We start from the raw sequence: 13,798 nt of genomic DNA, 5'->3' as shown, positions 1-13,798 counted from the left end.
TTCAGTAGGTTCAGTAGGTTTAAGTCTCCCCATGAGAGACTTAAAAAGTGCATTAGATCTTGGTTCACTAGGATAAAATCTAGAGTTGGGCTAGACAAGAGTCGTAGATTTCTTTCATACTTGAGGGACAGAGAAGCAGCCTCTTTAGTCTTTCGAGCTCTCCCTGTAGAGTTCCACCAGTCTTACCTCAAGCAAAATTAGAGGACAGTTTGGGAAAAAGATCTGGAGGGGGCTTGGGGTTGTGCATACCGTATCTTCTCCTGCATGCCATGTCTAACTAAACAGGGCCCTCTCTAGGATAGGACACTTGGGTGACCTGCAGGAGCTAAGGAAGACCAAAATGTACTCTTGTAGCATTAAAATTGTCTTCATGTGTATATTTGGCTGACCCCGGGCACAGGAATGTCAAGTTATAACTCTGTATGTAAAAATGCCTGCTCAAAAGGAATATGGCCAGCTCAGTGTTTCATTCTAGCTTCTTCTTGGGGCATAGACTCACTTTTTTAAACCCCTTGACAAGGACTCCAGATCTGCATGAACCAGATCCCCTCTTGCTTCTCCCTCCATGGTGCTGCATTTGAATGTGAAAGAACTAATTTGAACCAAAGCAGGATAACTGAACTTGGGGTGTGCATGGAACACACCCCAGAAGCTAACCTGAGGTAAAGAGCAGGCTGCACCTCCGGTGAGCACAGTAACGAGGCTGCTTCACAAGGCCAGACTTGCATCTCCCTCAGGGCATGGCAGGGCTTGTGCTTGTTGAGAGCTGTGGCTGAGGCCCCAGCTGGGGGAGAGATTCAAAGAACTCCTGGTCTTTGAATGGATGGAACAATCCCATCACCAGCCGTCAACCCTGACAGGAGCCTCTGCATCTTTGTGTGGATGGTCTTGTTTTCCTGTGCTCAGTGTTCCATAGATGAAGTTTCCATTGCTGAAAGAAGTCATCGGAGTGATTTGTCCAAGCGGGGAGTGATTTGTCCAAGGCAGAGCTGGGCCTTGGATCTAGGAGACTGTGGTTCCACTAGATCATGCTGGCTCCTATCTTTGTTAGGCTACATTCAAAATGATGCTTGCTTGGTACAAAGTACCCTGTTCCTTTATTAAAATATACCTCGAGCTGCTGCTGGAGCCTATCTGCAACAGTACATTCAAACCATCCATTAGTGACTGTATATGTCTGCCTCTTGTCTTGCTCATCCTCTAATCTGATAACACACCACCCACTCCTTTCTGCCATTTTCTAGCCCTGCCTGCCTGGTCCCTCTAGCTTCTTGTCAGCAGTAGATGGGCATATCCATGATTCATCACCATGAATACAGCCTGAGCTGGCATATAGGTGTGTCCCAAGAGTCAACACCTGCTTGCTTCTGTTTGACCTATAAAAGGAACAAAAGCTGGTCATAGTATGTGGGATTATATATGATGTGTGCTTGCACGCACACATAAGCACACTCTGAATTCTATGGCATCAAAAATCAAAATCTGCCAGTGGGACTATAACTTGCTTGCAGAGCTGAGTTTTCCATTTGAGTTCCGTCTCTGGATGATGCAGTATGGCCTTGCTGACAAATCTGGAATCTTTGGACATGGACTCAAGGCAAAAGAAAGGCCATTGCAGGGAAGGTGCTAAAGGCTATGGGCAGAAATGGGGAACTGGGCAACCAAGTACTACCACTGCCTGGTCTGCTTGCCACTGCTGCAGCCATTGGAAGCTTATGCAACTGGGGCTGAGCTTGCACTGGACAACTTATCTATTAGAGCTTCCTAAGAAGGCTGTGCTTGAGACTTGTTGTAGACGTCTGACTCTTAAGTCCTTGATGTGCCCCCCTCCTTAATGGTGCCAAGCAGTGTTGTACCCATCCCATTTAGACTGGCTGGTAGAGCACATGCTTTGCGTGGAGAATGCCCCATATTGGTCCCTGGAGTCTGCAGATAGAGCTGAGAAAGAATCTGTCAAGTCCCGGAAAGCTGCTGCTAGTCAGACAGTACTGAGGTAGAGAGCCCAATGATATGACCCCACTGGATACAGAGCTATTGAGCAGCTTCATGTGAGGGTTCCAACTGAGCCACTGCACTAGCTTTCCCTTCATAAAGGGGGGGCGTAGCTTCCCCATCTCTCTTCATAACCGCTTTGAGATCAATGGTGAAAGATGATCTATACGCATAAAGAACCAGCTGCTTCCATTCAGTCAGTGAATTACGACGCCTTGCAGTAAGGACATCTTAGCTCCTCGATCGAGGCAGGTGAAGCCTATGGGGCGATTCTCACAACCACCGAGAATGGGCAGGCGGGGGAGGCTCTACAAAGCTTATCTTCCCCACAGATGATCGAGGGATAGCAGCCCTGATCCATGAAGCACAGAGCAGGGCGGAGGGATCTGGGGCCAGAGCCTGTTGTCCCGGCCCCCGTGAATCCCACAATGCAACATGGAGCACGATGGGCGTGCTAGGCACCTGTCTCTGTGCCTGCTGGGGCTAAACATAGCCCCAGAGAACACACGAGCAGTTAGCCCAGGGTAAGAGAGCACTCGCTCCCTTCACCTCAGCTAGCATCTGGGGTAAGCAGTGCAGCTAGGTGGCACTGCCCCATTGGGATCGGGCACGATCCCAGTGGTTCTTACGCGCAGCCTAACCCAGGCGGGGCATCTGCAGCCCGGGTAAAGCTGCGCATGAGAGCAGCCTCTGTGTCTGGGTGCAAGTGAAGAAGGCTGAATCGTGAAACTAGAAAACGACCTAATTCTGGCATTGAGTTGCTTGGAGTCTTAGAAGGTTGCCATGCGTTGCCTGGGGTGCACTGAACTGCAAGGGGCAGCTGCCTGATCTCAGAGCAGCAATGCAGGCGGACTCGGGTAACTGTTTGAAGGCAGCGGGTAAATGGGCTCTGATGGAATCCTGCCGTTTGACATCTGACCCTCAGCAAAGTCACTTTGGCTTTTATGTACTGTAGAGGAGCTTATCTGTTGCTGCTGCTGGTGTGCTAATGCCCATACATCTGTAGCTGTATTAGGCCCCGCATTGAGGCCTTTTTATTTTCAAAGGGCAGCTGCTGAGTTTGCTTTTTAAATTGTATGTTCTTGATGGAGCACTTAATTCAAGTGAGTTAGTATTTATTGCCAACCCCCCAACCCCTTTGATCCTCTGTCAGCAGAATGTTCAGATGGGGAAGCAAACAAATCTATCTGTTCTAACCTTTGTATAATGATGGTGTTTGAATTCAAAGGCCTTAGTGAAGCAAACAATGCCCTTCTACATACGGCTGGCTTGAGATATCAGCGTTGGGGGGGGGGAGATGGGCCAGGCTCGCTCTGCACCCAGACAGAGCAATATAGAAGTCTGTTCCAAGACCTGAAATTGGCTCTGCCCAGCTTCCAGTTGGAGTGGTGCCTGTCTCGTACCCTGTGCCTCCTGCCCCACTCCTTCACTGATCTCCCTTCACCCATCACTACTTCCTGCCTGCTGTAGCCTGATAGTAGAACAACCTGGGCAAAGGGGGTCAGTGGGAGTGTGGGCAACAAATGAAGCAGCTACATAGTCCCCTGCTGTCCCTGAGCTTTTAGAGAGACAGGTACTACCTCTGGGCACTGAGTGGCAATCCCGCTCTTAAGCTGCTCGTTTATCCCCAGCACCACACAATAGGTACTGCCTGTTCGGTTTATTGCCGGTGTTACTTGACCACATTCGGCACCAGTTCCTTAACGGGACCTCAGTTGCTTTTTTAGTGGCAAGTCTTGCAATTTTGCCTGATAGGTAACACCCGTAAGTTCTTTCTGCTGAAGGTGCATATGCAGCCAATAACGAAAACGGTATCAGTGGCAATTTATTATGTTTGTGGGCCTTTCCCAATTCATCTGATCAGGCTACAAAAGTTGCCACTTCTATAGCCCGATAAGCTGGATCTTGGAACCCTGCCTGACTTGGGAACCCTTTCTAGTGTCTGGTCACTTAAACCGGTTTGTTTCTGCTTTCTCAGGTGAGAGAAACTGAGACTATGGACCCACAACTGTATGCAGAGGAATTTCCTTCTGGAGACTTGCCAGACGATGAGGACTCGAGGCCTGACTTCACAATTGACGAAGAAGATGGCTTCGATGCGTCGGGCTCGGGAGACACAAAAGGTAGGCTTTTTTCCTGAACCACCTCTAGCACAAGGCCAGACAGCCTCCTGCATGTATGAATCTGTTGTGCTCTTGCTTGAGCATGTAGTAAACCACAGCTGATAAACCTGAGATGAAGACACTTCTAATCATCCAGAATGTTTATGTTGAATATCTTGCTAAATATAATCTGGATAACTTGGATTAAAGTTGAGAAAACCAGAATTCTCTGGTTTGGGCGCAGGAGCAGAATATCTCCTTAGCCGGGGGTGTGTGAGTGGAAGGAGGAGTTGCTTCTCCCTTTGCAAACTAAGCACCTGTTCGTTCAGGTGTCTAGGTTCATGTGCTTGACTTGAAAGTAAAACAAGGATCCCTCTTTCACATAAGCCTAACCATTGGGAATGTGCCCTGTGCATGTTTGAAGCAACCAGTCTTTGAAGTGCATCTGAGCCAGTGTGGTTATTGTGTCTCATTAAGACCTGGAAAGCCAGGGTTCAGATTCCCACTATGTTTGTTGTAGCAAGGATTCCCAGATGCTGACTACAACTGCCAGCATCCCCAGCCAAAGGCCATTGCAGCTGGAGATGCTGGCAGTTGTAGTAGGCAACATCTGGGACTCTATAGCAAGCATGACTTGTCCCCTGAGCTAAGCAGGGTCCACCCTGGTTGCATATGAAAGGGAGACTAGAAATGTGAGCACTGTAAGCTATTCCCCTCAGGGGATGGAGCCGCTCTGGGAAGAGCATCTAGGTTCCAAGTTCCCTCCCTGGCATCTCCAAGATAGGGCTGAGAGAGATTCCTGCCTGCAACCTTGGAGAAGCCGCTGCCAGTCTGTGAAGACAATACTGGGCTAGATAGACCAATGGTCTGACTCAGTATATGGCAGCTTCCTATGTTGCAGGGAACACTCATCTCCACTTACCTGTGAAGTTCCCTGGGTAACTTTGGGCCAGTCACCACCTGTCAACCTAACTTACTTCACAGGGTTGCTGTGAGGATAAAAAAAAAAAAGAGGGTGGGGTGGGAGGACACAATGTACACTACCCTGAGCCTTTTGGAACAAGAATAGGATAAAATAAATATATACAAGAATCTTCTAATTAATCTGCAGCAACTAGTCACAGACTAGGAACATACTTAACCACAGGTTATGTTGAACTACTTAATGCTATACTTGAGGAAAGTACTTCTTCTGACATTTTGCTCTAATGTTAGCATGCTCTGAAATTGTGGGATCTTTGGATGCTGGATTTCACCCAAAGGCTCGGCTTTCCTTTCTCTCTCCTCTTCCCCAGCATTGGTCCTTGGCTGTAGAGTAGTCTACCCTTGGTGCTCTCTGCTCTTTCAAATCTCCCAGCACAAACCTGTTCCAACAACTTGTTGCCCTTTTGCACACTGTGTTCTCAAGAGGGGGGAAAACAAGCTCTGAAAGTAGCACACAACAAGTTGAGGCAGATCTGGTGGTTTACATGAGCCAATTATCCTCCAGGAAAGGGTGTTTGACTTGCTTTTAAGAGGAGCTGCCCTCTTTTCAAACTGTGTACTGTGTGCACTTGCATTGCAAGTCCTTGTAACCGGCTGCTGGGAGTAAGATCCACTAGGTCAGAGAAGAAGGGTGTGGGGTCGGTGAGGAGATGTCACCTGTGAAAGAGGGAGGGACTTGTTTGATGCAAGCGATATGGTGATTGACACAGGCTAGCCAAAAGCATTAATGAACACATCAAATCAAGGTAAAGATGGCTGATCTTGGATGAGAATCAAATGTGTTTCTATGTTATACAGGCGATATAGATGCTGAGGATGCCTTTGCCACCGGTGCCAGTCCTGAGGTAAGCATTTACAGGTGTATTCCACATTAAGTTTATCCTTGGGTAAAGCAGCTCCAGTTAACTAGACATTCTGTTGGTGACTTGCCATAGACGCTGCTATTTGCAAAGGTATTTTTAATGTAACCTAGTACATGCTAAGCCACCTAATAGAGCAGCGGGGAAATGGCTTAATTAGCAAGCTAGAGGTTGCCGGTTCAAATCCCCGCTGGTATGTTTCCCAGACTATGGGAAACACCTATATCGGGCAGCAGCGAGATAGGAAGATGCTGAAAGGCATAATCTCATACTGTGTGGGAGATGGCAATGGTAAACCCCTCCTGTATCCTACCAAAGACGATCACAGGGCTCTGTGGTTGCTAGGAGTTGACACCGATTCAACAGCACACTTTACCTTTACTTTAGTACATGCTAAGATCACTTCTGGGAAGAGGCGAAGCCATTGCATCTCTCAAAATCAAATCACATCTCCCATAGCAACCTTGACATCTGGAAACAGTAGGTGTATGCACAATATTCTAGACTCCTAGATGTTGTGTTTAAAGGTGCATTTCACAAGGTTAATATCAAATGGCAGTAACATGTACATCTAACAGTGCAACACAACACACCAGAATGCTGTCCATCTCAGCATACCTTGTGTATGTGGTGCAGCACTGCATAGATGCTGATGTGCTGTGCAAGGTGTTTGTGCTACCTGCCCTCCCACTCTACATAAAGCTGCTTTTCAGTGATGCCTCCTGCAGGTCAGTCATGCCACATGGCCTCCAGAGGTTACTGACCCTCAGATATGGTCACTGTTTCAGAGCAGGAGAATAATAAATGCTGACTAGTAGCTTGTCTTTTTGTTCCACTGAAATATTGCTTCCAGCAGTGCACTGAAAGCTGTGACTCACCATTTTCCTTTCCCCCCCCCAGCTCTCCCTGGACAACTCTATCCCAGATGATATTAAGAAAGATACAAAAGAAAAACCAGCTATTATAGAAAATGAGATTATTGTTCACAACAAAGCTGAAGCCCCTGAAGAAGAAGACTTGTCTAACAAAATCCCTATGGCCAGCAAAGCTAACAGCAGCATCTTTGAGAGAACAGAAGTCCTTGCAGGTAATCATCCTCTTGAGGGAGGGATAAACTTGCCACTACCTAAAATGGTATGGTTGCAAGACGCATTGCTTTTTCTAAATGCATTGTTGTTTTTGTAAAAAGAAGCTCTTTATCTTAAATGCAAAGATTTTATGTTCTTTGTATTTTGTCAAAGATGAGCATGCTGTATGAAAAACTGGAGATCAGTGAGGATGCAAGGGTGTGTGGAGCTGGTGTAGAGTAGACATTAAAAATGTCTGAAAGCAGCGTGGTTAAAACTGTAAACAGTAGGCATGAAGTAGCCAGCATTTTGACACAGTCTTGGATACTTATGTGAATGTACTGAATTGTAGCTCACACTTCAGAGGAAATCAGTGCTTTCACCACTGTTGGGAAAATGAGGGATGTGTCCACTTTCTTTAATCTACACTTAACCTAAACAGTCTCCTGATGAGTCTCTCCCTGTGTGTGCACCTATGCTCCCCACTACTTCCTATGAGCTGGTATGAGAAACATGTTTGGAGGTACAAGTCATATAGGAACATAGGAAGCTGCCCTATACTGAGTCGGACCATTGGTCTATCTAGCTCAGTATTGTCTTCACAGACTGGCAGCAGCTTCTCCAAGGTTGCAGGCAGGAATCTCTCTCAGCACTATCTTGGAGGAGCCAGGGAGGGAACTTGAAACCTTCTGCTCTTCCCAGAGCGGCTCCATCCCCTGGGTGGGATATCTTACAGTGCTCACACTTCTAGTCTCCCATTCATATGCAGCCAGGGTGGACTCTGCTTAGCTAAGGGGACAAGTCATGCTTGCTACCACAAGACCAGCTCTCTTCTCCCTATGCGAACATTGGATCTGGAGTGAAATGTATATATGGTGGTGGCTATCATACTTTTGCCCCATTCCTTTCAAACACCCAACCTCCATGTGTTGGCCAGAAGTTCTGCATGGCAGCCCATGTGTGTAGGATCTGCACACACTTTAGCAGGATACAGAATGAACATACTGAGCATATGCACAATGGGTTTTCAGAGTGTCAGCCACTCTTCAGACATTCTGACCAATGCATGTAGTTCAGATATGCAGAGGAGACCAGATCAGTGGGTGTGATGCCCCATCTTGCAATTGATTAAACTTCAGTAGGATGGGTTCTGGAAGCTTGACCTAGCAGTATCTTGATCCTGATCGTTCTGTCTGCAGGCAGCAACATACTACCCTTCTTCTCGGTCCCCGGTTTGTATATCTACTCATCAATTGTCACAGAGATTGCATCCATGTTCCATTGTGTTTTAGAAACCTAATCCACAGATCTTTGCTTTCATGTGGGACTGGTGTAATGAAATTTATGTAAGCAAACTTTATTCAAGTGTTTAGCATTGAGCTTAATCTGAAGGATTGATTTTGGAACAATAAAACCTTATGAATTCCACCTCAAGAGGAAGCAGAAAAAGCTAACTAGCCCTGATTTGTAGTGCAAAACAGTCTGGGAAAACGAAGTGCTGTTTCCAGTTTGCAATTTAACTAGGGGCTTTCCAGTCCTGCATTTCCTTGGGTCTGAACAGTCAGGTTTTGTCCATTTAGCTGGAGCAATTGCAGAAGCTTCTTCTCTTCCGTAATCAGCAGGAACTCTTTTTTTTTTTAATGTCTCATCTGTATTGTTGAATACAGAATATGAATTGAAACTAAAGCTGGATGGAAAATAGCTCTAGTCTACTCTTGGCAGTTCTTGCCAACTCAAGAGCTGTCCACGTGTCAGGAGATGGAAGTTGCAATACGTGAGAGATGCTAGAAATGGGGGACAAAGCTCCAAATCTTCAGTGTGTTAACTTCATGTTTCTTTCCCCCTTTTCAGCTCTTATTGCCGGTGGGGCAGTCGGGTTGTTGTTTGCAGTCTTCCTGATCCTCCTGCTGGTGTATCGCATGAAGAAAAAAGATGAGGGTAGTTACGACCTTGGCAAGAAGCCAATCTACAAGAAAGCGCCTACAAATGAATTCTATGCCTAAGGCTTGCCAATGCCACATACCCACTTGGGAGACAGAAACAGACTTTGTAAAAAGCATTTGGACCACAAACAAGGAGCTCGGAAACAAACGGCTCTCTTGGATCTAACGTCAAGCTGATTAAAAAAAAAAAAAAAAATCTGTGACCCTTCCCATCCCACTCACAATTGAAGATGCAATGTTAAAAAAAAAAGGCAAGAGTCTTAGAAAAGCCCCATGTGGGGGTGTGCATGTGCTCTAAAATGCAAAGCAAATTTTGCCAAATTTTTTCTGTTTGGTTGGGTGAAGGGGTTTTAGAATTGTAAAGCAGACTGTATGAAACTGTTTGCATCTGGTTGCAATGCTCCAGTTTGCCTTGTTCTGTAGAAGGTGTACATTCAATTCTGCCTGTAGCAGGCCAGCCACACACGGTATTTTTTGTAAAGAATTTTATTTATGAAGTCTCCTACACACTACAGTGTAATTTTAGACTTGATGGAGAGCATAGCTGCTGCCTGCAGAGTTTCAGCATCTCTACGTACCGTTTTGGGTCTTATTGTGAGGAAATAGTTATATGGAAAGAAGCAATTCCTCCTTGGGAAAGGGTGCTTAGTAGCCTACAAAAGCAAAAATGTTGGGGCACAGGAACCTTTTTTCCATTCCAGTGACCTTGAGTTGAAGAAATATATTTTAAAAAAATAAAAAAATAGATGGCTTCGTTTTAAAGAAAAGAAAAATTGCCAGCCCGTACAAGCTTGTACCTTTTTTTTAAATTTTCACGGGACAAAGGTTTTGATCCCTTTCTCCTGCCTGTACAACTCTCTCTAGATGCATAGCGTTTTATATCACTCATTGCCTGAACTGTAGCAGCAGCTACAATATGTTACAGCTTCCTAAGCTCATATCATTGGTTACACTAGGCAATTGAGATGAAAATATTTATATTTTTTCCAGAATAAAAACAAAGATATGTCTGATTTTTTAAATAGAACTATTTATAGTTTCTAAGATGGCTGCTCTGTTTGGTAACCTTTTTTCCTTTTTTACATGTAAAACACTAATATAATGAAACTCCTAATGATTGTGAAAACTATTTAAGCTTTATTCTGTATATTATACCCTAAAGGCAATAACCTCTGCTAGAATTCATGTTTATATGCAAAATCAGATTTCTTCAAACATGACTAAATATAATGGGGGGATTGTTTTTTTTAGCCTTGTAATATATTATCAGTGCTATAGAGCTATATTTTTTCAGTAAAAAGTGCACATTTTTTATAAATGTCTACCAGAATGGGTTTTGTGCAGCCTGCCTGCATGGGTGATGGTTTACTCTCTCACTTTTCCTCTAGCATCTGTCTTATCTGAATGTAGTCACCACTTCATGTGTTAACTTTCTAATAAATGACCGCTGAGTAGTTCAGTTAGATGAGTTGGGGTCTCGCTTTTGCACTTGATATGGGCAGCATGGATTCCATTTTTGGAATCTGGGTACAGCTGGGCCACACTGTATTTATTGCTTCCTAGTTATAGGCAGGTATGAACCAGCTCAAGAGGTGAAGTGGACAGCAAACTTTGGAAGCACCTGGTACGAAAAGTGACTTATCTCTGCAAACAGCAGTTTAGGCTGATATTGAGAGGCTCCAATCCTATAGCAAGGTTTTGTTCTATCTTGAGACGATTGGCTTTCTGAATGGCATGTTGTCCAGCTTTCTCTAGAGAAGAGGGTCTTGGTGTGGGTTGGGGTGGATTCCTGATCCATCCTTGGGCTGGCTGGTGCAGTCGTCACACTGCCTCCATAGCTTTCATCTGCTTGCTCCTGCCAGAACGGTACTGAAGCCTTTCAATGACATCATACCTGTGCTATGCAGGGGCCAGAGGAAGTACAAAGGTTTTGCACCAGAGCTAGGTTCAATTCCTAGTTCTTGGAGTGAGGGGGATGTAGCTTGGTGCAATTGCAAGGACGGTTAGGTTATGCTGTATTGGGTGAACTGCTGCCTCAGTGCAGTAATTTATTGGATCAGGCTATTTTGTGTGGCAAAGCTGTCACTGGTAAATACTCAGTCATTCAAAAGTTCTTTTGAGGACAAGTAGAATTTTGTGATTCGATCAGATTGTATCAATGCTAATGTCCTTTCTCACTTTTAAAAAAAGGGAATTGCCATACAGCAGGAGGCGTGAGCTTTGTGTTTAACTTGCCAAGCAGGGATCAGGGATTGCACAAGGCCATACTTAACCACATCAATCCTGATGTAATCTTGAAGCTTTCTCATATGCATCCTTTGAAATTTTCTGAAGTCTTATACCTAACTTCATAGGCCTTATGTAAAGGGGCCTGTACAGCGTTAGCTACCAATCCTACCCCAGAGCTATATAAGGCAGGGGTTCTTGGACTTGGGTCCCCTAGTGGTGTTGGAGGACAATGCCCATCATCCCCAGTCATAGTGGCCTTCCCAGTGTGTTTGGGGATGATGGGAGTTGTAATTCAAGAATTTCTGGGGACCAAGGTTTGAGATCCCATGATGCAAGGGTTACTTTTCCCTCTTAGTTTCGGCAGTAAATTCATACTGTGGTCTGATTGTGGTTTTGCAAGACAGCTAGGATAAACATATGGGCAATGTTAAGGCTGTATGAAGGATTCTGCTCTGGCATAAGCACAAGTCTTTAAACTTAGTTTCTGGAACTATTTTCATTTGGTGGGGGAATGATATACTTAACACTTTTCTGTTCCTTGGGAAACTTAAATCCCATGTCTGCCTCTGATTGCTCAGATGAGATTTCTTGTATATTTGCTTTTTGTTTTCACTGTCACTGATTTGATAAAATAAACTGGTACTTTCTACGACTTTTGTTTTCTGTCTTGCATATTTGAATTCTGGTAACGAATAATGGGAAGATGTATTAGCAGAAGGCCCTAAAAGCTCTTAACCATGTAGTGTTCCAGAGGCATCCTCTTTTCTCTGTGTGTTGGATGTCTGTGCTGAATCTGAAGTGGTGGAGCAGTGTCCATGGAAGATAGAGAAGCACCACTTCACATGGGGTCTAGAGGTGGTCTCTGACGTGCTGCAAGCAGGACGGAACAACGATGGCTGCCTTTGCCTTGCCTTGCCCAATGGACTTGCATCCAACTGTCCCTTCAGCACACCTATTGAACATCTCCAATAAAGCCATCCACCAGTTGTCTAGGTGGATCTAGTTTATCTAGGCCTCTTGTATTTTGATTCAAAACAACCAAAGGCTGTTCTAACACACCGTGTATGCTTATGAGCACAGTGACAAACAAAGGATAGGTGGAACTGGAGCAGTGACTGGTCCAATTAGACAAAGGCGACGCACATCTTGTGTAAGAACAGTATCTAATCTAGCTCTGGAAGCTTCTAGGGCAGTTTATTTTATTTTATTTATTTATTTTTGCATTTATATACCGCCTTTCGTTAAAAAGATAACCCCAGTTACCTTCATGCACGAGAGATCTGGCTGCTGTTGGATTCCATGGCCCTTTCTAATCCAGCAGGACTCTATCACCAGCTACTCGGTATATACCTCTGCCATCAGAGCCAGTGCCACCCACCAGCCTTCCTATTTAATCTCATGAATCTTCTTTTGGCTTCGTTCTTCTTGGGACATAATTTGAGAGGGAAGCGAGGATATTGGGAAGAAAGCAGCTGACTCGTAAATGGCACTTGCTCTGATTTGTACCTTTTAGGAGGTCTGGGAAAGCCAAGACCTTGTGATGGGAGTTCCTTCTTCTCTGAATAAAGAAGCTTCCCATTCAGGCTCTGCTCTGCTTTTGAGCCAAAGAAATTGTCTGAATGCTCCAAAGCACCGGGGGACAGTGAACCAGCAATACAAAGGCAAGTTGCTTTGCAAAGAGAGCCCTGGATATCTTGGCCTGCTGTGGGGGCATTTCAGTGAGCTGAGACCAGCTCCAGTTGCCTTGCTTTAATCCAGTGAGAAAAAGCCCTTTCAGCCTCTGCATTTCTTGCTTTCCAAGCTGTATGGTGTAAGGTAACAGTATGGCAGGCTTTGTATAAAAGGCTGCTTGTGCTACTGCTGTGCAGGGCTGTCTCTTCTCCCCCCCTCCCACCCACCACCACCACTGACCCATGAAATGTAAGGTAACTTGGTCACTTTTACCTGCTGGCAGTCGAACTAGCCTAGATCAGGGATTCTCAACGTTGGGTCCCCAGAAGTTACTGGACTTCAACTCCCATAATCCTCAGTCCCAGTGGCCTTTGGTTGGGGATTATGGGAGCTGAAGTCCAATAACATCTGGGAACCCAATGTTGAGAATCCCTGGCCTAGATCAGCAGCAACACTTGGGAATAAAATGCACAGCAAAGTCTCTCTCAGCAGAACAGCACTTGCAGATTCCAGCCCATCGGTTGCACTGCCGCACTGTCTTGGATTAAAAGCACATCACACTTCAGGAGAAAGGCTGTGTGGTCTCAGAAGCCAGGCAAGCAGTGCTGTGACTAGATTAAAGCTGAAGTTCTTGCCAACCTGTAGGGCTGCTGCAATTGGGCAGGTGCTGACACAAACCTGGGGTTATGCAGGTCTGAGTGCGGCAGCGGAGATGGTGCTGGCGTGTTTATAGGAAATGCAAATGCCAGCTCCGTAGGCCACTTCTCATGGATCAGAAAAGTATCAAGTTTATCGGCAAATCCCAGATTGCTGAGCAGAGCCATGGGCACTCCTATGGAGTATGTTGTGAACTCAAGACATTTTCATTGATCCCAGATCTGTGCTGCAGAAACCTGACACCCAGGATGGACAAGCTGAGTTCTGATCTAAGATTAACCATCTTGGGTAAA

General features: G+C 45.4%; 1 protein-coding gene across 1 annotated transcript in view; it reads left to right on the top strand.

The window, feature by feature from the left end:
* The window catches only part of SDC4 (syndecan 4), a 32,387-nt gene extending 20,558 nt beyond the window's left edge, over positions 1 to 11,829 (top strand). The window contains exons 2-5 of the mRNA XM_053248870.1: positions 3,971 to 4,115; positions 5,877 to 5,923; positions 6,839 to 7,025; positions 8,857 to 11,829. Coding sequence (XP_053104845.1) covers positions 3,971 to 4,115; positions 5,877 to 5,923; positions 6,839 to 7,025; positions 8,857 to 9,008 — 531 coding nt within the window. The 3' untranslated portion in view covers positions 9,009 to 11,829. The remainder of the gene's footprint in view (positions 1 to 3,970; positions 4,116 to 5,876; positions 5,924 to 6,838; positions 7,026 to 8,856) is intronic.
* Positions 11,830 to 13,798: the final 1,969 nt, after the last annotated feature.

Source organism: Hemicordylus capensis, chromosome 4 (assembly GCF_027244095.1).
Source record: "Hemicordylus capensis ecotype Gifberg chromosome 4, rHemCap1.1.pri, whole genome shotgun sequence".
Classification (NCBI taxonomy): Eukaryota; Metazoa; Chordata; class Lepidosauria; order Squamata; family Cordylidae; genus Hemicordylus; species Hemicordylus capensis.
This window is presented reverse-complemented; position numbering and strand designations above follow the sequence as displayed.